Raw genomic sequence first — 26,010 nt, 5'->3', positions numbered from 1 at the left:
AAGTGGAAGACCACAGACACTGAGTGAGTTAATACAGTTTTGAAAATTCTCTTCCTTCTTAGCCCAGTGTGGGTGAAACAAGTAGCATGGAGGAAATGACTGTTTTCATTCATTTCTCTAACAGGGTAATCACCATACTGCGCATTCTGGTTTTACAGAGAAAATACTGCGGGGGTTGTTAATTTGGACTGGGTGTTTAATGTGCTATTCTTTCCAATCTAATCTCTAGTTTCCTTTCTTTGACCTTTCTCTGGGTGTCACCCTCCTTTTCCTCTCATGCGATGTCTAAAGCTAATTGCAATCCCTTCTGTTGGTCCTTGTCGTGGGGGAGTAAAAGTACACATAACTGAAAAAGCTATGTTTGAAGTACTGGTTTCATCTACCCACTCTTAAAATCCCTTATCATGTTTGACATCAGGTAAACAAAGCGAATTGTTATTTTTTATTTTTGATTTTGTTTTTCACATACACATCTTGGTTAGAGGTGTCGCTAGCCTATAAGATGGCTGAGCTGCACAGGGACAGAGGCGGGATGGACCTCATGTCCTGACCTTGTCACTTGCCAGCTGTGTACTCCATTTATTTTGTTGCTCTAAGTTTCATATTCCTCATCCCTTAAATGGGGATCATGATAGTTCCTGCTCCCCAAGGTTATTATGAGGATCAAATAAATAAGAGGGATTAGCATGCCCTAAACAAATGTAGGCAGTGCTTCTTTCTTTAAAAATGGGTGAAGTGATTGAAAAGCGATTCTTTTTAGGAGACCTATGAGCAGAGGCTTAAAGCAAAAGAAGATTTAAAAGCTGCTCCTGATTGTGTGTTTCTGAGCTGCCTATTGCCATAGTGTAAGGCTGATGCTTTAGCATGCATGATGTGCTTCAAATGGGCAGCAAGATCATTTTTCTTTACTCATAAACCTCAGGCTGCAGAACCATGCCTGTGGGAGCCTGGTTGATAAGATAGTTTGAGGCTTGACAAGTAGTCAGGAGAGCCCTGCTTTTAGCCAATCAGGACGAGGATGACTAAGCTCTCAAGAGAAAGTTGCCTGCTCCTCAGGGTCACAAAGTGGAGAAGGAAAAATGCTCTTTTAAACTGCACATCCCCAGTACTTAAACTTCTAAGGAATCCTTTGACTCCTAGCATTTGGGGGCTCTGAAGGTTTTTTCTTCTTTTAACTTATTTTTGGTGTATACTTTTCTCTACTTTTAAGTTAAAAGTTGTTTTTATTATAGAAAATTTAAAACATACAGAAGTTCAGAGAATAGTATATTAAACACCCATGCTCTTAGTACCCAGCCTTAATAATGATCAAATCAAGACTAATCTTGTTTTGTCTATATTTCCATCCACTTTGCCCTGCTCCCCTCCTCTCCTGGATTATTTGAAATAATCCCACACCTCATATTTTATTTCAAATACCATCATTTTTCTTTGTCTTCATTAAAAAATAGTTTTGCTGTGGTATAATTGGCAAAGAGTGTACTTTTTTAAAGTGTATGGTTGATCAGTTTATACATGAATATATATAATTATATATGTATATATACACTGATCAAAAAATAAATACACACACATATCCCTGAAACCACCACAGTCTAGATAGTGAACATATCCATCACTTCAGTGTTTCCTTCTGCCCCTTGGTAATCCCTCCATCTTGCTCTCTCTGCCTCTCACACCCAAGCAATTACTGATCTACTTTCTATTACAGTAGATTGGTTTGCATTTTTTAGAGTTTTACATAAGTGGTATCATATGGTATGTACTCTCTCTCTCTCTTTTTTTTTTTTTTTTGGTCTAGCTTCTTTCACAATGGCATAGTCTTTTATTTATTCTATAGATATTACTGGGCTCCTACTAGGTATCATTTTGGAAGCTGCAGGACCTGTTAGATATTGTAGTGGACCAGGTGAGAAGTGGTGGTTTGGAGCAGGATGGTTACTATGGAGATGATAGCTGCCATCCATGGGAGATCTGCTTCGGAGGGAGAGCTCCTCAGACCAGCTGGTTGTGGGGGTGAGGGAGAGGGAGGAATCGAGAATTACTCCTCAGGATTCTAGCTTGAGCAGATGGGTCGGGTGTAGTGAAGTGGAGGAAGACCCAGTGAGAAATAGGTCTGGCCTTTCCTAATTCAATCCTTTAATGGGTGTTCATTGCTTTTTCAAAGTTATTATTGTTATCATTGGTTGATCTTCGTATCTAATCTGCAATTGAAAATAATTTTTTTTTCTTTTTTTTTTGCCATTTCTTGGGCCACTCCTGCGGCATATGGAGGTTCCCAGGTTAGGGGTCTAATTGGAGCTGTAGCCACCGGTCTATGCCAGAGCCCCAGCAGCGCGGGATCTGAGCTGCGTCTGCAACCTATACCACAGCTCACGGCAACGCCGGATCCTTAACCCACTGAGCAAGGCCAGGGATTGAACCTGCAACCTCATGGTTCCTAGTCGGATTCGTTTACCACTGAACCACGACGGGAACTCCTGAAAATAATTTTTTTTTTTTGTCTTTTTGCTATTTCTTTGGGCAGCTCCCACAACATATGGAGGTTCCCAGGCTAGGGGTCGAATCGGAGCTGTAGCTGCTGGCCTACGCCAGAGCCACAGCAATGCGGGATCCGAGCCGCGTCTGCAACCTACACCACAGCTCACGGCAACGCCGGATTGTTAACCCACTGAGCAAGGGCAGGGACCGAACCCGCAACCTCATGGTTCCTAGTCGGATTCGTTAACCACTGCGCCACGGTGGGAACTCCTGAAAATAATTTTTAAAACACTGAGATTGTCACAGGATTTCTGGGTCTTCTCAAAAATGTTATTGAATAAAGGCTAGTTGCTGTTGTCAAATTGAAAATACCTGAGTTTTCTCCTCAGGTGTCTATGGTATTATTTGTATGAGGCAAGAGGAAGAGAAGGCAATGTCAAGGCAAATAGTATTTTCAGATTTTTTAAAGTTTCTTCTGGAAAAATTCACTCTGCTCTTTCTGTGGCCCCCAGAATGTTTTTATTTTGGTTTTACCATTAAAAATGTTAATGTTCTGGAGTTTCCTTGTGGCACAGCAGATTAAGGATCTGATGTTGTCACTGCAGTGGCTTGGGTCGCTGCTGTGGCGCAGGTTCCATCCCTGGCCAGGGAACTTCTTGCTGTGGGCATGGCCAAAAGAAACGTTAAATGTTCTGCTAAGTTGGTTGCTGTGTGCCAGCCTCTGCACGCTGGGACCAGCTATGTGAATTCATTGAAATATATAATAGTCTGTTTTCCTTCCACAGGGTTAGTAACATGTCAGCTAATTTATTAGAACTTCGACTCGATTTGGGGGTTTGTGCTTAGAAAACACGAGTCAAGTGATCACTGAGGTTTTAAAGTCACATGCCACCTAGTTTATGGGCACTTTGGGGAAACCTGAGTTAGTCGTGAACTAATAATGTGTAATAGTAAACAATGACTACACATTTATTTTTTATTACTTGCTCAGTGCGTTCTGTGCATTATCTCATTTAATCCTCATATCATTCCAATGAAGTAGGGACTATTATCATCTCTACTTTATAAGGGAGGAACCTAAAATATAGAGGGGTTACCTAACTAGACCATTTCACAGTGTTGAACACTGGGGATAGGCATATTAGGTGGAGAAAATCAAATGTGTCTTTGGGAAGGGACACAAGAATCTCATTTGTCCTGGGGTGGGGTGGGGTTTCTGATTATGAGAAATGATGTTGGTAAGGTAGGAAGGATATAGAGCCTGAAAATAATTTGTTTTTGTTAGTCACAACAGATTTTTCATAGATAAATTTATTTATTTAAATGTTTCTCTGAAATATTGAACAAGTTCAAGAGAATCCATTTCTATTTTCTCAGATCCAAAGAGCTCAGGTGGGGAAGTTCTGGACTATCTAATCACAAGAACATCTTCTGATTTCAAACATGGATCTTGTCATCCAAGAGTAAATCCACTGCTCTTACTTCATCTCTGATTCCCTTTAAGGTTAAAAGGAATAGTCTTAATCCTTTAAAACCAAATGATTTTTCTAAACTGCCCACATTCTGACGATAGCTGAGAGGCTAACAGTCAACTAGCATCTGAATACCATTGGAGTGGTCACTGACTTACTTGACACTTAAAAGGATGATGGGTATCTAAAGGAAAGTCTGTGATGTGGTGGCTAATACTTTTTCAGAGGCTCTTATTTCCTGTTTTGAAAAATATATTGTGTATTTAGTGGTAAGTGATTTTAATGAAGAGATAGGAAATGCAAAATCACAGATGCCTTTAAGCTTTAATAAACAGAATTATTTCTGAGTGTCACTGAAACAGAAATAATACATTCCACAGCGTTTTAGTTTTTGTTGCACTGAATGTGGCTTTTTTCATTAAAAAAAATGAGTGTGTGATTTATGAGTGTAAATTTCAAAAGTTACAAAACTCCCACCCTTGTCTCCCAACCCCTTTTTTCTTGCCTCCTTAATTGTTAATAGTTCTTTAATGAATCCCTTTTTTAAAAGAGAATCTATACTTATATTAGCATATATGACTACATTTTTTTTTTAGGATTTTTGTTATGGAAATGCAATTATGACCCATACTGAAGAAAAAGATTACATAGAAACTGACTTGAGTAGCCTAGATATTGGATTTAATAAAAATTTAAAAGCAGCTGTTATGTTTAAAAAACTAAGGGAATATATAGTCAGAATTGGTAGAAAATATGATGTGAATCAAGAAGTTAAAAATGACAACAGATAGATGGAAAAAAGAGAAACAAGTGAAGTTTCTAGAATTGAAAATATAATAATAGAAACAAAAGTTTCCTTAGACAAACTCAACTAACAGATTAAAAATGGTAGAAGAAAGAATCAGTGAACCTGAAGGTAAATCAAGAGAAATTTTCCAAACCAAAGATCAGAGAAGAAAAAAAATTGGGGAAAAATCAGTTAGAGCCTTTTTTGACAACATCAAGCATTTCAACATAATTTCAGCACATATGTAACAGGAGCTCCAGATAGAGAGGGGAAGGATAAAACATTTTGAAGAAATAATTTTCATCAGATCTGCTAAGTATTTAGGTTGTCTACAGATTAGAAAAGTTCAATGAACTTCAACTAGGATAAACACAAATGAGAAATATATCTAGCCATGTTACAGTCAGTGTGTTGAAAGACAAAGAGAAAATCTTGAAAACAGCATGAGAAAATCACCTTATCATATACAGGGCAACAATGGTGTGATGAATGGGTACTTTCTCATCAGAAACAATGGAAGTCAGAAGATGGTACAGTGATAAATTCATAGAGCTGGTAAAAACCATCTATCAACTAAGAAATCTATATCTAGCAAAACTATCCTTTAAAAATGAATGTTAAGGAAGTCTGACTTCTGGTTCTAGGAAAATGGGGTAGATGTACATTTCCCTGTTCTTCCCACCAAATACAGTTAAAACTCTGGACACTGCTTATAAAAGGAACATCATAAGTGCCTGACAGGTGAAAAGAAGGCAGGGTAGCCGCAGACCTTAGGACCCTAAGAAGGACACAGTGGTGAGTTCCTTGGATTTCGTTTTTGCCCTGTATATTCCAGACTTGAAGAAGCCACCAACCTACAAATGCTAAGAGATGTAAGCAGGAAAAGCCTGCTTTCTCCAACCAATGGGGCAAGTAGGAAATGGACAGTCTGGCAATCCAGAAAACTTTTAGTCAGTAAAACCACGCTACTCCATCTAAGCACCTCAGAAAAAAACTGTTCTCCCATGCCTGCAGAGGCCAAGAGGGGAGCCTATATCTGTATCCTGTATGGAGTTGCCATAATACCCCTGCCAAGGTAGAAGAGAAGGCCAGGTAGGGCCCCAGGCCTTTCATCATTGCTTGCAGTAATAGGATACCTCTCACCATGGTGTAAGTGGAGACCATGTGGGGAGCTGAAACTCTCACTCCTTCAGCACTAGGTAACGAGGGAGTCCCTCCTCCCTCAGTCAGTGGAGGCTGAGTGGAGAACCTGGACTTCGGCTCCCCTCTGGCAGTAATGTGTTGGCTCCCTGACTCCCCTGCCAGTATGGTGTCAAAGAAAACCTGCTGATGCTCAACTAAGATCCAGCCTTTACCATAAAAAAAAAAAATTATTGTGGTTTTAATTGAATAGTGACATATCATACTGAGAACCAGGAAACATCAAATTGAATGATAAAAGAGGCAGTAGATTCTAACACAGAAAACAGAATGTTAGAATTATCTGCCAAAGATTTTAAAGCAGCTATGATAAAAAATACTTAAGTGAGCAATTATGAACATGCTTGAAATGAATGAAAAAAGAAAGCTTCGGAAAAGAAATAGAGAACATAAATAAGAACTAAAGGCAAATTTTAGAATTGAAAAATAAACAGAATTAAAGCTTCATGAATGGGTTCAGCAGCAGAGTGGATGGGACAGAGGGGGAAAAAACATGAGTGAACTGGAAATGAGAACAAAAACTATTCAATCTGAATGACAGAAAAGAGGATAACGAATGAATGATGCCTCAGGGACCTTTGTGACTCTAAAAAAGATTATCTAACATTTGTCATGAGAGCCCTAGAGGAAAGGGGAAAGAACTTAGGGCTGAAAGAGTACTCAAAAAGAAATGATGGCTGAAAACTTCCCAAATTTTGGAGGAAACTTAAATCTATAGTCAAGAGGGTAAGTAAACCTTAAAGAGGATCAGCCCAAAGAAATCCGTACCAAGATATATCATAATTAAACTCCCAGAAACCAAAGACTGGTGTCCCAGTGAGGAGTTGGTTACCTGGAGCAAGAAAAAATTTGAAAGCAACTAGAGAAAAATGATACCTTATCTATAGGGAAAAAACCCAGTGTGAATGACAGTGGGTTTCTCATCAGAGGCCCTAATAAAGGGCAGAAGAAATGGCATGATACTTAGCCCCTATGTTCTCTGTGGGCATGATACTTCTTAAGTGTTGAAAGAGAAGAACTGCAAACCCAGAATCCTTTTCCTAGCTTTTTAGGAATAAAAGTAAAAATGAGACTTGTGGCTGCCTGATGGGAGGGGGAGGGAGTGGGAGGGATCGGGAGCTTGGGCTTATCAGACACAACTTAGAATAGATTTACAAGGAGATCCTGCTGAATAGCATTGAGAACTTTGTCTAGATACTCATGTTGCAACAGAAGAAAGGCTGGGGGAAAAATGTAATTGTAATGTATACATGTAAAGATAACCTGACCCCCTTGCTGTACAGTGGGAAAAAAAAAGAAGTAAATTGAGACATTTTCAAATGAAGGAAAACCAAAAAATTTGTCACCAGGGAGATCCTGCTGTCGCTCAGCAGTAACAAACCCCACTAGTATCTATGAGAACACTGCTCAGTGGCTTACGGACCTGGCATTGGCCTGAACTGTAGTGTAGGCTGCAGATGCACATTTCTAAATAATCCATAGGTCAAACCATACACTGAAGTGAATGAAAATGAGCACATATGGACAAGTGCATTCCTGGCCTGTGGAGCAAGGCAACCTCTTGTGTGCCAGGGCCAGAAGCTTGCTCCAGGTAACCAACTCCCCACTGGGACACAAGTTATAAAAAAAAATCAGAATATGTGCTTGATTCTATGTTATTTTCTAAACAAAAATGACAGTATAATATAGTGTACAGAAAGGCTTCATTTTTTTTTCTTTTTTAAAACATGACTTACTTTTAATGGCTGCTTGGTATTCCACACTATTGATTGCATCACACATGTTTAAAAGTAGTGCATCTTGTCTCTTTGCTGACGGATGAAAATTTGTCAAATGCTCTATTTCCTCTTGCTGTCCTTGTCATTGTGTTGTGGATGACACAGGCAGAAAGGAAAGTGTATCTCTTGACTGCGTAGGATGTCATTGATGCTCCCGTGAAGTAGAACCTGGCCACCCTGAGCAGGTTGGTCACGCCTCTTCCTGCAGCGTCACTGCTCATTCAACAAGCCAGTCTTGCTGCCGAATGGTTCTGTGGTGTCTACTGTGGATTTGTTTATTCACTGAAGACTTTGATACCTCTCTCAGTATTTTAGATGAGGATCTATTCCCCTACAGTAACACTCAGACGATTGCTCTTTTAGCTCTTGTCCTGGGAACTTTAGCTGCACCTTGGTTTTTTGAGGCTATTGGTGCTAACACTTAGAATCTTGCTCCTGCTCCCCACCGTCCTCCATCCTTGTAATCATTCAAGCATTGAAGACCTGTTTGTATTTTGGTATCTGGGAGTGGAGCAGCTGGAAGCAACATTCTCATGGGTTCTTGTCCATTGCTGAGCACTGTTTGTGTTCAGTGTGTACTAGCGGTCAAAGTGATGGGGCCCCGAAGCCTCTCTTCTTGCCAGATATATAGGCAGAAAGAGGAGGTATTCAGATATGACACTTGGTAGCTTCTTAAGTTGTTTTAACCTGTAGTAACACACGTGATCAGGAGAGACGAGATTCATTTTGTTTTATTGATCCTTTCTTTAACAAATAGAAATGGGGACATTTCCCCCTTGTGTTAATTTCCTAGGGCTTCCATAACAAATTTGGTGGTTTGAAACCAATTTATTCTTTCACAGTTCTGGAGGCTGGAACTCTGAGCTCAGGGTCCTGGCAGGGCCATACTCCTTTCAGAGTCTCTAAGGGACAATCCTTCTTTGCCACTTCTGAGCTTCTGGCAGATCCCCAGAATCTGTGGCATCCTTGGCTGTAGCGACATCACACTAATCTCTGCCTCCGTCTTTACATGGCCTTCTCTGTGTCCTCGCCTCCTGTTATAAGGACACCAGTCATTGGGTTTAGGGCTCACCACAATCCCGTAAGACCTCATCTTACCTAATTACAAAAATTACAAATCTGCAAAATTCTGATTTCCATATAAGGTCACATTGTTAGGCTCTGAGTGAACATGGAGGTGACACTGTTCAGCCTACAACACACTCATAGTAATTTTTCTGTTGTGTTTTTGTTTTGATTCTGTTTTTGTTTTTGCAAAATGATAAGCATTTCAAACAGATGTAGAAAATCCTGCATCATGTTGTTTGCCTGCAAAAATAATTCTAAGTTCTATTTATTGGTTGTATCAGCCCAGGATGACTCTTGTTAGTGCTCGTGTCACTTTTTCCCTGGGCTAGGAGTAGAACTGGAGCTACAGCTGCCAGCCTACACCACAGCCACAGCAACCCTGACCCACTGAGCGAGGCCAGGGATTGAACCTGCATCCTTCTGGATACTAGTCGGATTAGTTTCTGCTGAGCCACAATGGGAAGTCCCAGTGCTCATGTCACTTTGATGAGTGTCATTTTTATTGGTTGCAGACTTCGTTCTTGGAGATGGTGATGAAAGGGAATTATTTTTTTCTCATCCCTTCCTCTTGGCAAATCAACTCCTTGTTCTTGGGCCTAACTCGACAATAGAATTTAATCTTGCATGATAGCAGACACTGTGAGAGACTTTAATCAGAATTTAAACTGTCATTTGATACATTGTAACCCAGCATGCAGAGAACCACCTGAAGCGGTGAAATGCAAGAGTTCCCAATCAAGAAATGTAATGTAGGAGAGAGTGGCCATTATATGGCATAGCTGCACACTTAAAAATGCTTTCATTTCTGCATCAGTGAATTCTTAGTGATTATACCACTTTTATAGAATAATAAACTCACCCAGCAGATTCTATTGTAATGTCTCTCAGACTTCAGGTATTCCTGGGTGGAACGCTTATGCAGTTATCATTTCCACATGTAGCACTTCTCATTTATAGCTTGCCTATTTGTAATCAATAAAAGTTTACAGGTATAATGTTAAGCAGTTAAGACCATGGAAATATTGTAGCCTTGCAATGGAATGAAGAATAGCCAGTAGCTTGGTCTGTGACAGTCTTTAAGTACCTGGAAATGCTTAGAAGAAAACATGAGCTTCTGCCCACAAGTTGACATTTGTAAGTCAATGTGTTAGCCATACTTGGAGAAAACATGGTTCTTTTAACCTCTGCTTCCTATGTCTGGTCCTCTGACAAGGAAAAAGAAAAGTAAGATAAGAAACGTTGTTCAACCTTCTCTTATTTTCACTAAAGAGCAGGAAGCTGTATGATTAGTTGACCTTTTGAGTAACAGAGGAAAAGCAAAAAGTTCTTATTCCCCTCAGACTACCCAGATGTAATTCTGGTTAATAGGAGTTTATTGGTGACTCTCAGATACTCTTTGCATGGCTTATCTGATCCTGAGGCTCTTAGCCTGGCAACTAAACCATGAAGATTGTTTTCATCTTCATTGTAATTTTATCCAGAGCCCTCCCTGGAAGAAATAGTCTCATCTCTTGGCTGGCTCTTTCTGGCTCCAGTTCTCATTGTAGTGGGAGCCATTGTTCCTTTTGCCTCTTTTTAGGCACTGCTCAATTTCTTATACTTTTAATCTCTAAACTGGAGGTGCAATGGACCCTGGAGCCAGGCTAGGTGTGAACCCTCGTTCTGCCCCTTGCTTACCCTCGAAGTTGTTATGGAAATCACATGAGTTAGTATTTGCAAAGTACTTTGATCCGTGCTTGGTTCATAGTAAGCGCTGTATCAGTCTTTTTGAAAAAGATAAACTATGTTCTAGATCTTGATTGTGGTGGTGGTTATATGACTGTATATTTGTCAGAACTCATCAGAAGTATGGATTTAAAAGTTTTAATAGTATAAAAGTTTTAATAGTGGAGTTCCTGTCATGGCGCAGAGGAAACGAATCTGACTAGGAACCATGAGGTTGCAGGTTCAATCCCTGGCCATGCTCAGTGGATTAAGGTTCCGACATTGCCATGAGCTGTGGTGTAGGTCGGAGACATGGCTCGGATCTGACGTTGCTGTGGCTGTGGTGTAGGCCAGCAGCTGTAGCTCTGATTAAGACGCCTAGCCTGGGAACCTCCATATGCCACCGTGTGGCCCTAAAAAACCAAAAAAAAAAAAAAAAGAAGTTTTATTAGTATAAAACAGTAGTATAATTGTTTATCAATTATACCTCAGTAGGCCTGATGTAATTTTTTTAAAAAAAGATTAAAAAACACATCCATTTATTTTGTCAGCAAAGGGTTTATTAGGTGTTGCACAATAGAATTTTTAAAACATAATTCAGTAGTACCTGTTCTGACTCAGTGGGTTAAGAAACTGACATAGCAGCCATGAGGAAGTGGGTTCAATCCCTGGCCTAGCTTAGTGGGTTAAGGATCTGGTGTTGCTGCAAGCCTACTGAGGCATAGATTGTGAATGTGGCTTAGATTCAGTGTTGCTGTGTCAATGGTGGAGGCCAGCAACTGCAGCTCCAACTTGATTCCTGGCTCTGAAAATTCCATGTGCCACAGATGTGACCTTAAAAGAAAGAAAAAGGAAAGAAAAAGAAAAAAAAAATTCAAAGAGGCTTGGCAGTCTAGTTGAGCAGGCCAGTTACAATGCAGGATAAACTTGCCTATCAGCATCAGAAGGTGATATAAGAGATGCTGCCAGGCAGCTTCTTAGTCATCCAGTTGAGAAACACTATAGGGGGTTGGATTGCTTAAGATGTTACAAAGATTTCACCAAAGGATGGGAACTCGAGCTGGACCTCAGGTGTAGTAGATTTCTAAAGGCAGGCATTTGGGAGGGTGCTCAGGTGCAAGTGCAAGAACTGGGGGCAGAAATATACATGGAAGCTTTAGGCAACCATAAGAGAGCTGGCTGGACTAAAATACACCTGCTTGTAGGAGGGGTAGCCATGCTCCCTAGACTAATAGGTTCTTTTCTTTTCATCCACAGAAAGGCCCCCCTTCTGGGAAAGACCGGGTGAAGAAAGGGGGATCCTATATGTGCCATAAGGTGAGTCAAATCGCAAAACTTTACTTTGGTGTTCTAACAGCAAGTTCAGGGATCCATTGTGAACATTAGCCCCCTAATGTCCCATCCACTTCTGCTAATACATATCTATCCCCATCGAAGTCAGAAAAAAAGTTTGGGCACAGGCATGAGGAAATTGGCACCAGAACCAGAGGTTGTAAGTGACCTATTGTCAACCATATCCATCTGTTGTATCTTGACCTTTTGAGAGGACCTTTATTGTCCCATGAACCTGGGTTGGCTGTGTGCCTTTTCCAGCATGTGATTCTGGAAGCTCACCTTTAATTTATTTGAGATTCCTGTAAATTTCTGGATTCTCTATTGGAATTAAGGTGAGAGTTATAGATGGAGGGGAGGTTATGGGATACTGGAATGGCAGTATCCCAAGTGTTCTAGGTATATAGTGTGCACTTTATGAAATAAGCATCACTCTCAGAGAATGATCCTGCTCTTTGGGCTATAATTTCATTGTCAGAACTGACTATTCTTGGTTAGTGAAGTAACTCAGTGTTTCGTGAGTAACCTTTTTTTTTTTTTCTTTTTGCCTTTTCTAGGGCTGCTCCCGTGGCACATGGAGTTTCCCAGGCTAGGGTTTGAATTGGAGCTGTAGCCGCTGGCCTACACCACAGCCACAAAAACATGGGATCCGAGCCATGTCTGAAACCTACACCACAGCTCACGGCAACGCCGGATCCTTAACCCACTGAGCAAGGCCAGCATTGAACCCGCAACCTCATGATTCCTAGTCAGATTCGTTAACCACTGCGCCACGAGGGGAACTCCCGAGTAACCTTTTTAAGGAGTTTGGAAATCAAAGACTACCTCTCTTCCTTTTTTGCTTTAAATCATATATTTTTAGTGTCCCAAGCACTTCATTTTCATTTTACTATCCCTATGCAAAGATGGCATTTTGCACATTGTTACTACAAGAACCTTCCCATGGTAATTCAGTCAGTCTCGACAGTTAGAGACTTAACTCATAATGGTTCCAAATTAAGTTATTAATTTGATGATGGGGGCACTGTCAAACTTTGTCTTAAAACAGTGGTTCTCAAATTTTATTGCACATTAGGATCATCTGGGATCTGTAAAATATACTGATGCCTCTTTCCTCACGCACATCATTCTGATTTGATTTTTCTGGAATGTGATCAGGATTGTAAAGCTCTCTAGGTGATCATAATATACATCATAGTTTGGGAACCACTGGCCTAAAAAGAATCTTTTTAAATTATGTATATGTGTAAATTTGTAGGTGTGTGTGTCTTCTGCATTTCTTAGAATTTTTAATATAGTTGTTTAGGTGAAGGTCAGAGTTGAATTCATTTTATGCTTTATACTTTTATAACAAGATGTGAACAAATTTATCTTTAAAATTCTAATTTTAATTTTAAATTAAAAGCACTGCCCTAGGTCATCCAGTACTTTTAAATGTTCATTTACCCATCTGTGTCTTCTCCTAGAATTTTTCTCTAATTCAAGATGTTACTGCAAGTTTGTATAAATTGTCTTGCTAGGGAGCCAGACTTCCATGAAAAACAGGTGAATCTCTTTTTGCACAACAATATTTCAAAACCCTAATTGCCACCAGTTTATGTCTCTGACATATGGCACTTTTCTTAATTGGGAATCCATTTACTCTGTAACAATTGAGGACCAGAATATTTTTTCTTCAAAAATAAGTGGCAAAAATGAAGCTTATAAAAAAACATTTTAATCATGAATACTGAAATATTCCAGTGCCATGCATATGAATGTATGTACTTTAACATTTCATTTTTCTTGCTTATTTTAAATGTTTTAAATTTTCATAAGCTTCTTTATTTAATCCTTGATAACATCTTTTAACCTAATGTTTTTTTTCTTTTTTTAAGTTGAAATGTAATTCATTTACTCTAACATGTTTTTTAATAAATACATTTACATGATACAGTTTTTTTTTGTATGTTTATCTTGTGTCATACAACCGTGTTAAACTCACCTGCATTAGTAATGTTTTTGTAGATTCTATTGTATTTTCTTCATAGATTGTTATACCATCTATGAATATAGACAGTTTTACTTCCTTTTTAATCGAGATGTCTTTCATTATTTTTCCTTGGTATATTCCATTGGCTAGACTCAGTATAGAGTTGAATGGAAGTGGTAAGAACAGATATTCTTACCTAATTTTTTTTTTTTTTTGCCTTTTTGCCTTTCTAGGGCTGCTCCCATGGCATATGGAAGTTCCCAGGCTAGGGGTCTAATCGGAGCTGTAGCTGCCAGCCTACACCAGAGACACAGCAACGCCAGATCCGAGCCGTGTCTGTGACCTACACCACAGCTCATGGCAATGCCAGATTCTCAACTCAAAGAGTGAGGCAGGTATCAAACCCACAACCTCATGGTTCCTAGTTGGATTGGTTAACCACTGAGCCATGACGAGAACTCCTGTAATTTTTAATCATAGGGGAAAAAGATTCAGTTTTTCAAAACTAGCTATGATGTTAGCTATAGTGTTTTCAAAGATGCCTTTTATAAGCTTGAGCAAGTTTCCCTCCGTTCCTAGATTTCTGAGGATTTTTATCAGAAATGGATGCGGATTTTGCCTGGTGCTTTTTCTACAGCTTTTAAAATGTTTAAATGGTTTTTCTTTTTAAGTCTATTAATACAGTGAATTATAGCCATTGATTTTCATTTTTCAAATGTTTAACCATCCTTGGTTTCCTAGTACATCCCTTAGTTATGATGTATTATCTGTTGTATATATTTTGGATAAAACTTGGTAAAATTTATGCTTGTGGTAGGTATTGGTCTGTTGTTTTCTTGTCCGGTTTTGGTATCAGTGTTTTGGTAGCTTTATAGATTAAATTGGGAAATATCCCCTCATCTTGAGTTTCTTGGAAGAGTTAATGTAGAATTGGCATTATTTCTTCCTTAAATGTTTGATAAAATTCTCCCAGGGTAACCATTTAGGCCTAGAGTTGTAACCATAAATTTAATTTAATTAATAGCTACAGGGTTAGGCAGATTATCTGTTTCTTCTTGATTAGGCTCTGGGAGTTGGTGTCCTTTAAGGAATTTGTCCATTTCATCTGCATTATTGAATTTATTGACATAATCTCTGCCTTTTCATTTTCTATTTAGACTATTTACATTTAATGTGATTGTTAATGTGGTTGGGTTTAAATTTGTCATCTTAGAAATTACCTGGTGGCTCAGCATTTAAGGATTTGGCATTTTCCCTGCTGTGGCTTAAGTCACTGCTATGGTAAGGGTTTGGTTTCTAGCCCTGGGAACTTCCTCATGCTAAAGGCACAATCAAAACAAAATTTTTTAAAGAGTTCCCATCATGGCACAGCAGAAACGAATCTGACCAGGAACCACGAGGTTGCTGGTTCGATCTCTGGCCTTGCTCAGCGGATAAGGATCTGGCGTTGCCATGAGCCATGGTGTAGGTTGCAGATGCGGCTCAGATCCCTTGTTGCTATGGCTGTGGTGTAGGCTGGTAGCTCCAGCTCCAGTTGGACCCCTAGCCTGGGAACCCCCATATGCCACGGGTGCAGCCCTAAAAAGACAAAAGACAAAAAAAAATTTAATAAAAAAAATTTGTCATCTAAATATTTGTTTTTCTCTATGTCTCATCTGTTCTTTTCCTTTTTTTTTTTTTTAACTTTTTTTGGATTAAGTATTTAACCACTTCGTTTTCTCTTCTTTGGCTTATTAGCTATAATTCTTTGTTTTAAAATTTTTGGGGTCAATTTAGAGTTTATATTATATATCTTTAACTTTTCTGAAGGATAAGGTTTTTCTGTTTTGTATTTTTTGGCTTTTTATGGCCGTACCCATGGCATATCGAAGTTCCCAGGCTAGGGGTCAAATTGGAGCTACAGCTGCAGGCCTACACCACAGCCACAGCAACGTGAGATCCGAGCCATGTCTGCAACTTACACCACAGCTCACGGCAACACCAGATCCTTACCCCACTGAGCAAGGCCAGAGATTGAACCTGCAACCTCATGGTTCCTAGTCAGATTCGTTTCTGCTGTGCCATGACGGGAACTCCAAGGACAAGTTTTAATTTTGTCAGTCTCAGCATGAGGGAGAGAGTACTCCAGTAGAGAGAATAGCAATGACAAAACTGAGTGGGACCCACAGGATTTTCCAGAGAGAAATGGCAGCTCTTGGATTTTGGTCAAGTTAACTGTAGATGATGTAGGTCTTTAACCTCAGTCTGGTTATTTGGTGAAGTCAAGAAAATGGCACAGTGTTGGTTGTGAATTACTTTTGGAGTGCTTGTTCCTTCCTCTTGATTTAGAGTGACAGCGTTAACTAAATATATTAAGATCTGGAACTCTAGAATTAGATCTAGGTTGAACTTCTATTACTGCTTTTTGCCAGCCTTTGCCTGTAGTCTCAGGCAAATTACTTAACCTTTCTAAGCCTCAGTTTTCACATTTGTAAAATGTTCATCATACTTGTACCTACTGTAAGGTTCTTATGAGGACTAAATGGGCCAAAATATATAAGCACTTGGTACAGGGCTTGTGGTAAAGACTCAGTAAAAGTTAGCTGCTACTAACATCATCAATCTTAACCATCATCTTTATTTTAATAAGACTATTTTCCCCCCATCTTCCCTTTTGATTAGAGAACTAATGAACTGCTAATGAACTGCTGACTAAATCCTAGAAATGATTCTCATGGCACAGATGAAAATCAGTAAAAGAAAGAAAATCAATAAAAAGAAAAAAAGAATGATATAATTCATTTTGAAAAAAAATCACCTTGTTTACAAGGTTACTTTTGATCATGGGCCAGGGCCAATTTGCATGACGAAAGTAACCTCTGATGATTATTTCTAACTTTTCAAAAATCCATGCAAAGCATGGCTTCAGTAAGGAGAAGAGGACACAGAAAGAAAAACTATCAGTCCACATGGTGTAAGTTAAGAGCATAGATTCTGGAATGGGATTGAAAAGGCTGTAATCCTGGATTGACACTTATATTTGTGACTTTAGGCACGCTGTTACTATAGCTGTGCCTGTTTTTTCCTTGTGTATATGATACACATACTAATAATATCTATCTCAGGATTATTGGGAGGATTAATACACATGAAGTTCTTAGTGAAGTCCACATAGTAAATACTCAAGAAAAATTAGTCATTCTTGAATTTTGTTAGATTAATCCCTGTGACGTCTTTAGCTCAATCTACAACATTGAGGAAATCCTCACTCCCCTTTTCCCTGACCCCTACCATTTTACAACAAGATTACTAGCAAAAGGAATTGATCGAGTTCAGTGGCAAGAGTAATGGATGGGAAACTGAGAGACCTGGGTTCTGTGTGATTTTTCTATAGTGATTTTGTTCATAATGAGCTATAGTTACCTTAAAACTCCTTTTTTCCCTAAAATTCTTCTCATAAAAGCCATACTGCTGTCCCCCTTGACTTCAGAGCCTTGGAGAGAGTCATTATCTTAAATGGATTGTTTCTCAATCCAGCATCACATTCTTAGTGCAGCTATTGAAATCAATTTCACTTAGTTATTAGCCATTTTGACGAAATTGGGCTAAAACAGGTCCTCACCACTACTTCTGTTCTTAATTAATAAAATGACCCATATTTCAACCACTCAAAGACCTAACATCATTAATAACCATTTTTGATGCTAAAAGTAGATTTGGAAAAAAAGAAAGAGCAGTGAGGACATTTAAAATCAGGCCATTTTCCTTTTTAATTATGTTTTTCATTAGTTGTCCTTTACTGGAATTTAAAATGAACTACTTATTAATAAATGTTTGTTGAGTGAATGAGTACTTTTTGAAGTGGAATGATGATGTGAATTGACTGTTGTCTCATATGATGTTCCTGACCTCTCAATAGTAACTTGTGGTAAGATTTGCTTTTTAAGGTTTAACCTTCATCCTTTAGGTTAGTGGAAGATTTTAGGTACTGCTGTGATCCAATAAAGGACTAGCTGTTTTAGTTGTCATTGATTTTAAGCTTTTTTTTTTGTTATGCAAACAAAACATTTTCATTGCATAAAATTAGAAAATAAATAATAAACGTAAAATGAAAATAAACATCATTCACCCTGCTTTCTGAAGAAAACTATTAATAGTATTCTACCAAACTTTTTGGTGCATTTTTATTTTTTCTTCCAAAAATGGAATTATGCTTTATGCACCAGTGTCTTCTTGGTCATGGTAAAAATCTTTTGTACATCATAGATCTTTTTTTCTGAACACAGCGTCCCAGGCAGGCATGATTCATCAGAATTGCTACAGCCTGCATTTTGTGGCATAATGAACACCTAATTTTTAAGTAGTTTGTTATATGAGACATAAGTTGCATATAGAACTTTGCCATCCAACAAACAGCTCACTCTGTCCTCTGTCTTGTCACCAGAGGTACCCACTCAGCTTTCCCATTTATATAGCAAATAATTTTCCTATTTATGTAGCAAACGCATAACCATTTCAGATGCTGAAAAAGTGTTATCTTTCTGACACAAGATCTCTAGGACCTGTGGAGAAGCTGGCTAATGCTTTTGTTATAGGGAGAAAGCACGTTAAGCCAAAGAGGCTGGATAAGACAGGCAGAGTTAGTTTCTTTAATTAAGAGTGTTGTGTCCATTATAAAGTAACAGTTATAATACCTCCATGTGTCTAGTGCTTTACTTTTTAGTGTAAAGCTAAGATGAAGTATTTTGACATTATTCTGTTATTAGCCCTATTTTATCAATGAGGGAGCAGATTCAGAAAGGCTTTGTTGAATAGTTGGATTTTGCCATTTCGGGTGAGTAAATTAGCAAAGTGTTTGTCACAATTTTCATTTGTGTCAAGCCAAACTTCCTCTTTCTTCTTGGAAGACTTCCTTTAATATGACTCCATACTATTTATCCACCCATGTTTCCTGCTTTTTATCATATATCCAATGTCCCAGTGATTGGTTTTGCCTGGAATTCTCATTCTTCTAATCTTTGGGCAGCTTAGCTCACACGCCCCTCCTGAGAGAGGGCAGGCCACCTTATCTATGTAGCACCTAGTCACGTCTAGTCCTCTCTCTCTATTTAACTTTATTCCAGGCTGACCATTGCTGGAATCAGTCTTGAATGTATAGGTTTATTTATTGTCTGACTAATTGCTCCCTGTTGAATATAATCTTCCCAGTAACAGATACATTGTCTTGTTCTGCATTGCATCTCTTATACCCAGAATAGCATCTAGCATGTTGTAAGTTCTCAGATATTTAGTGTATAAATAAGCTGTGTTCTGATGCTGTCAGGCTGTGGCCTTGCTATCCTCTTAATTGGCTGCATTTTTCCGTTTTCTTGCCTCTGATGTCATTTTTTCTTGATTTAATATACCTTTTTTTCCTCCTTTCTAAGTCCTATAAATCAGTGCTACTTAGTTTGTGGCCTGTGGGTGCATTAGCAGCACCTTCAAGCTGGAAAAGCAATGCGGATTCTTGGACTCTACACCAGACTTACTGAATTGGGATCTCTGGGTTTGTGGCCTAGAAATAGGTATTTATACAAGCTCTCCAGGCTATATATTTCTGTGTGCTCAAATCAGAAAACCACTGCTGGAGTTCCTGTTGAGCCGTAGTGGGTTACAAACCTGACTAGTACCCATGAGGGTATTGGTTTGATCCCTGGCCTCACTCAGTGGGGTTAAGGATCCAGCATTGCCACAAGCTGTGGTTGTAGGTCACAGATGCAGCTCAGATCTGGCGTTGCTGTGGCATAGGCCAGCAGCTGTAGCTCTGATTTGACTCCTAGCCTGGGATCTTCCATATGCCACAGGTGCAGCCCTGAAACAATATATGTAAATATATAAATTAATTAAAAAAAGAAAACCACTGCCATAATTATGTAAATCCTGCTCTGGTCAAGTTCTACCTTCCAAAACTCTTTCCTAAAAACTTTGACATTCTTCAAGTGACCATTTATTCCCCTGAATTAGTAATTAACCTCAGAATCTTTTACCTCCAGCTTGTTTTGCAGCTGCTTGATGTGTAATCACTGCTTCCTCAACCAGCCTGTGATCTCCAGTGGGACAGTGTACACAGAAGGCAATCAGGAAACACTTGATTGTTTTTCGTCATGTGTGGTACAGTCATGGAAGAAGAATGTAGGGAGTAGCTACATGGAACAAAGCTTCTGCTGCATCTTCCTGCATTGTCACCTCTAATCATTTTAGAGCTTCCATTGCCTGCCAATCACAGGTTGTAGCAGATGCCATCACTTTTTTTCATTATTTTAGGCATATTTTGTATTCATTTTCCGTCTGCCTGCCTGATTATTGGCAATATGTTACATTCCTCACTGGCCACAGAGAAAATGAGAAAATTGGTTGCTATTGTTTGACTATCTGTAGAAGACAAAGCACTGTGTCTTTTTTTTTTTTTTCCCCCATGGTGGAAGTGTTCTGGAGAATTTCATTTTCAGCTTTAGAGATAATTTTTATGAAGATTAGAAACATTCAACTTTTGTGAGAGAAAGAAGAATAATAAGAATTAAGGGGGAAAAAAAACCTGTTTCATGCTGAGCTATTTCCTTTCCACAAATTATCTCTCCTTCATGAGTTCCAAAGTTACTCAACATGGTTCTTTGTGCATTTTCTTTAGCCGGCAGGAACTTCAGTTTCACAGGGCTAACTCGGAGTTGATGCTCTTGGTATACAGGGTAACTAGTTTATTTATCATTCTCTGTTATTTTGGCCCAAAGAATAATCTGAGGACATAAGGGTTCCATGCATGTTTATTTTTGGAATATGGAAGCTTTCGAAGTGTTTGAATCAAGGAATCTGTGGTTCTTCACTGAATATCTGTGCGGGGGGTTGAGGGGAGTGGCCAGGGACATGTTAGGCTTTCTTATTTGTACAAGTATGTGTGCACATGCAGGAGAATCTATCAAGGGTGGAAAAGAAGCATGAGATATAAAACCTTTCCAGCTAGGAATATAGACTCTTGCTAGGGAGGCAAGCACACCATAGATCTGTGTTCGAATTCTGCTGCTTTTAACAGCTCTCATCAGGCTAACTTGCTTAATTCCTGTGGGCATTATGATCAAATCAAATAAGTGATGAAGGTACCTAGCACCATGCCTGGTGTGCCTGATGTCTGTATTGTACTCTACTCTTATTAAACAAAAATAAATCCCTCCCCACAAAAATACATAGCTTTATGATTTGTTACTGTTTAAACTCCAAGAGCAATATGCTAAGAAAAAATGTTTTCCATAGCCTTCCTGGGTTTGCTGTTTAATTTTTGCCAACCTGCAGGATATTAAATAATATCTTAGTGTTCTTAATTAATGTTTTCTCAATTGCCATTTAGCTTTATTATGTGATTTCATGTCAAATGCTATTCTAAATGTAAAAATAACTTTTCAGATTATAAAAATAGTACTTTCTGTAGGAAATTTGAAACTCTCAGGGATAAATACAGTTTGGATTGTGATGCATTTTGAATCTTCCAGTCTTTTCTTCTTTGGCCTATGTGATTATCTAGCTTGAGATCATACTGTATATACAGTTTGGTATTCTTTTTCATTTAACTTTGTATCCTGAGAAATTCATATGTGATTCAGTATTATTAAAACCTGTCTTGTAATGGCTGCTTACTAGTGGTCTAACATATGGATGTACCATAACTCATGGAACAGTAGGTCATTACATTGTTTGTAACTGTTGTAAGTAATGCTGACACAACATCTTTGTATCTGTCTAGTCATGTTTATAAAGTAAAGGATGTTGGATAGTATGATGAGCTCTGAATATGCTGCCCTTTTCCAAACATACATGCCAAGTGTGCAGGAGATGGGTCTCTCTTGGGGAGGCACTGTCTACAGGTAGGCATAACTCGCCTTAGCTGGGACTTAGATACAACATGGACCTGTAGAGCCTTTGGCTAAGAACACTCACCTTTCTGGTTCTCTCTGCACAGTCCTACTGCTACAGGTACCGCTGTGCTGCTCGAAGCCAGAACACGCCGGACAGCTCGGCTTCGAATCTGGGGTTCCGCTGTGCAGCTGACCACCAGCCCACCACAGGCTGAGTCAGGAGGAGTTTCCCAAATCCGAGAAGTCGTGTCTAATGTGCATGCGGCTTCCTTCAGAACGCTGACCCACCTCGTGGAAGAATTTCCACATCAGGTGGGCTACGTACCTGCCCGATGGCCAAAGGAACTGTGTTGTGAGACCAAATTGCTGCTGACCTGCATCAGCATGTGCGCTTTATTGTGTGATGTATTTCTGGAGCTCATTGCCATGTTTTATTTTTGAGAGTCTTTTAAAGAGGGAGGAGGTGGAGGGCACCCTGAGCTAGGTTTCAGTAGGCCTGTGTTCTACCAGGCTCTGCCCAGGGGATTAGACCCCAGGGTCCCACACTTGACCTTCCTGGGCCTCAGTGACCTCATGGGTCCAGTGACAGGGTGCACAACATGGTCTCTGAGGCTCTCTCCCCACTCACAAATTCTCTGAGTATATCAGATTCTATTGTGATTTCATAGTGAGAATTTATGACAGATTATTTTTTAGCAATTTTTTTCATGTGTGAAACTTGGGTGATACTAATCATGTAAATAATTGTTCTCATGTTATTTTCAGAAAAGGATGAGGGTGGTGGTAGTGATTCTTTATATTCATACTGCACTTTGTTTTGTCAAGGAAATCAGTGTCTTTTACATGGTTATGACACATCCCACTTGGGCCAGCAATGTGCTCTCAAGTTCAGCAATCTGAACTCGCAGGAATGTCTGTGGGGTGACTCTACTGTGCTTTATTTTTAAAAATTAAGTGCCTTTGGTTCAGGGGGCAGTTATAAGCCCTATTTCCCCCACTCCCCAAAGCCTTTGGTGAATGTGAAATCTGTGCCACATGGAGAAACTTGTTTAATTCTAGATGTAGGAAAAAAGGAACAAGAACCTTGAATTGACTATATTCAGGGTATCCAGTATTTTGTAATAGAGAAGTAGGAAATCTTGTTGGCTGTGGAATATCAGATGCTTTGGATCATGCACTATGTCGAATAAACTGGTATCTGCTAAATCAGGCTTCACTCTCATTGGTTCCCTTTCCGTTTCCCTCTATTATGTTTTCTTTGAAAGAAATGACTTTGTGATGATGTCTGTGTTTTCTTTGCTAGAAAACTTTTCATGTCCATTAGCTGTCTGATAACTTTGATATGTGAGCAGTTTGTGGAGACTTTTATTCCCCAAGGCAAGGCTTCTGCCAGGAACCTAACCGTGACCTTCCCTCAGTAGATGAGGCAAAGTCAAGGGTGGTGGTTCCATTCTGTAAAACCCGATTACTGCTTCACAAGCCAGGAAAGCACCTGTTTTAGAGTAATGGCTTCCAACCAGAGGTCCCTGTCGTCAGGACCTCAGCCTGATTCCCCAGTTCTTGAAGACCCTCAATTCATTTCTAGCATGGCATTTGACAGGAGTGGCTCATCTTTATGTTGGTTGTTCATAAAGTAAGTCCAATAATATTCATAAGTGTTCAGCCAACTTTTCATTGCTACTTTTGTGCTTAGCCTCCTAATATTAAAAGATTTATCTTGAAAAACTTTCTCTTGTGTTGCTGGGGTGTTGGGCCACATTTGCTAATCTGCCACTTTGTGGATAAAAAATGTTTTTTGGAGTTCCCTGGTGGCCTAGCAATTAATGATCTCGTGTTGTCATTGCTGTGGTGTGGGTTCAGTCCCTGGCCTGGGAACTTCTGCATGCCATGGGCATGCCCCTCCCCTCCAAAAAAAAGAAAAAAAGAAAATGTTTCTTTATAAACTTTCACCAATTGATGATTAACACCAGGCAAAAGAAACAAACAAAAAACTTACTACACTGAAAAAGCTAGTGGAAGAAATAGGTATTTTATTTTTAAAGTCACCACTACTCAAGCACAGTTTTTGTTTTTACTTATTACCTCCCACCTGCTTGTATTTTTTTACATGGTTATAGTTTTAGTGTGTATATTTTGGATTCTTCTGTTGGTAATTAATGTTACATAGCATAAATATTTTGGGGCGTGTTTTGGCTTAGTCTTTAGAATTGCATTTTTAGTAGGAGCATAATGTTAGAAAGCATTTAAAATGAAATCATAACCAGCCCTTCTTTTAAAAAACACATTACTAGGTTACTGACTAGAGATTGCACCAAACTACCGACAGCTGTGGCCACTACCCTTTGTAATATTGAGTGTTAACTTATGAACAGACTGACATTGTACTATAATGATTGCAGCCTTAATGCCATATGTGCATTCTTGAAAAAAACCTCACCTTTTGTAAAATCATACCTAAAAAGTAGGGAGCATACGGGAGAAATAGAGGTAGGGAGAAACCACTGAAATCTTAAGGAACTTTGTAACCAGAGGACTATCAAAAATAATAATGATCCTCAGTTAATCTGCAGTGTCATTTGAAGCCATCATTTCAGCCAGTCAGTCCTTTGTGGCCCTAAGCCTTGGGGTGCCTCCTTCTTCCTTCTCCAAGATGTTAGTTTTTTGGTTGTTTTTGTTTTTATCGAAGTATACAATGTTGAGTTAGTTTCATATATACAGCAAACTAATTCAGTTACTCATATATGTATTTGTTTTCAGATTCTTTTCCATTATAGGTTATTACAAGATACTGAATATAGTTCCCTGTGCTATATGGTAGGTACTTGTTATTTATCTATTTATGTAAATATAATATATATATATTATATATATATAATAGTAGAGTGTTAAGATAAAAGTTTTTAATGGTATTTGCTTTTAATGGAGACCACTTCTATCAAAAGTAAAGATCTGATTGGGGAGTTCCCATCGTGGCACAGCAGAAACGAATCTGACTAGGAACCCTGAGGTTGCGGGTTTGATCCCTGGCCTCACTTGGTGGGTTAAGGATTCGGTGCTGCTATGAGCTGTGGTGTAGGTTGGATCCACAGCCACAGCTTGGATCCTGCATTGCTGTGGCTGTGGTATAGGCTGGTGGCTGTAGCTCCGATTTGACCCCTGGCCAGGGAACCTCCATGTGCTGCAGGTGTGGCCCTAAAAAAAGGCAAAAAAAAAATCTAATTGGAGTTTAGATTTTTGTATCAATCTTTTTTAAGATGGGGCAATTTTTTGTAGTATCTTTATTTGAATGCTCAGATTTTCAGAGAGATTAAGATAGGGCAGATTTTAGCTATTTTGAAGCCACTAAATAAACCACTATTTATGCTTCCAAGGATTAAAAAAATTGGGGTGGGGAGAGATCTTCATATATTGTTAAAGTTTTAAGTTGCAAGAATGTTTACCCCTGATTGTTTCAAAACACATCTCTAATAACACATACCCCAACATAACTTCCACATCCTTCTGTCTTCCAACTTATGTTTACTAATCACTTATGAGCTATTTCTGCATCAAAGAAATATTCATTGTAGCAAAACAGATTACTTGGCTGATAAGCTAGTACCAATGTTGAGACTCTGTTTTGTTGTTAACTGCTGCTTGTTTTTTTAGGAGCTCATATATTGGATCTATGCTTCTATTTCATTTTTTGCCCCATTGAAGCATAGAGGAAATTTAATCTGTGTTCTCAAATCTGCTTTGGTCCTGAATCCTGGACAATCTCTTTATTTTTAGGGGTGTACACAAGGGGCTGATTAGGTAACAAGTCATATCTTCTTTGTAAAAGCCATGTAAACATGTTAAGAAGAGGGAAAGGGATGGGGAATGATGGTCATCTTGATCGAGTGATGTTTCCTTCTTGGAAAGCATCAAATTACACAGAGACCTTGAACTTTGTATGGTTCAGCCTACAGCTTAAAATGAAATACAGATCTGCATCAATGAAGACTTTTCTTTTTTAAGTCCTCCCTCCCTGCCTTGGTTTGTTTGTTTGTTTGTTTTGATAAAGCATCTCTGTTGTCCATATGACCCTTTAGGAAAAAAAGAGATGCTGTTCATTTTAGTAAGTATTTATTTGGGCTAGAATGTGGTGGGGTAATGGCTCCAAACTAATATATTGGTAACTTCTGTAGAAATGGACCGTCTTCACTGAGAATTCTGTTGTTGACATAAAATAAGGCAACAGGTCTTTCATCTATGAGAATCTCACAATTCTAGGCCTCCTGCCCTCACCTTTTCAAAATGGCTTATGTTTTCAGGCTACACAGAATTGTTTTATGTGGTAAAATCCATAGTGGACTTAATAAAAGGAGTATTT

General features: G+C 39.0%; 1 protein-coding gene across 1 annotated transcript in view; it reads left to right on the top strand.

Annotated features, from left to right (window-relative positions):
• The window catches only part of SUMF1 (sulfatase modifying factor 1), a 91,363-nt gene extending 68,501 nt beyond the window's left edge, over positions 1 to 22,862 (top strand). The window contains exons 8-9 of the mRNA XM_047779495.1: positions 11,748 to 11,807; positions 21,761 to 22,862. Coding sequence (XP_047635451.1) covers positions 11,748 to 11,807; positions 21,761 to 21,871 — 171 coding nt within the window. The 3' untranslated portion in view covers positions 21,872 to 22,862. The remainder of the gene's footprint in view (positions 1 to 11,747; positions 11,808 to 21,760) is intronic.
• The last annotated feature ends 3,148 nt before the right edge of the window (positions 22,863 to 26,010 follow it).

Source organism: Phacochoerus africanus, chromosome 1, assembly GCF_016906955.1.
Source record: "Phacochoerus africanus isolate WHEZ1 chromosome 1, ROS_Pafr_v1, whole genome shotgun sequence".
Taxonomy (NCBI): Eukaryota; Metazoa; Chordata; class Mammalia; order Artiodactyla; family Suidae; genus Phacochoerus; species Phacochoerus africanus.
Note: the sequence above shows the minus strand (reverse complement) of the source record. Positions and strands in the feature narration are given on the sequence as shown.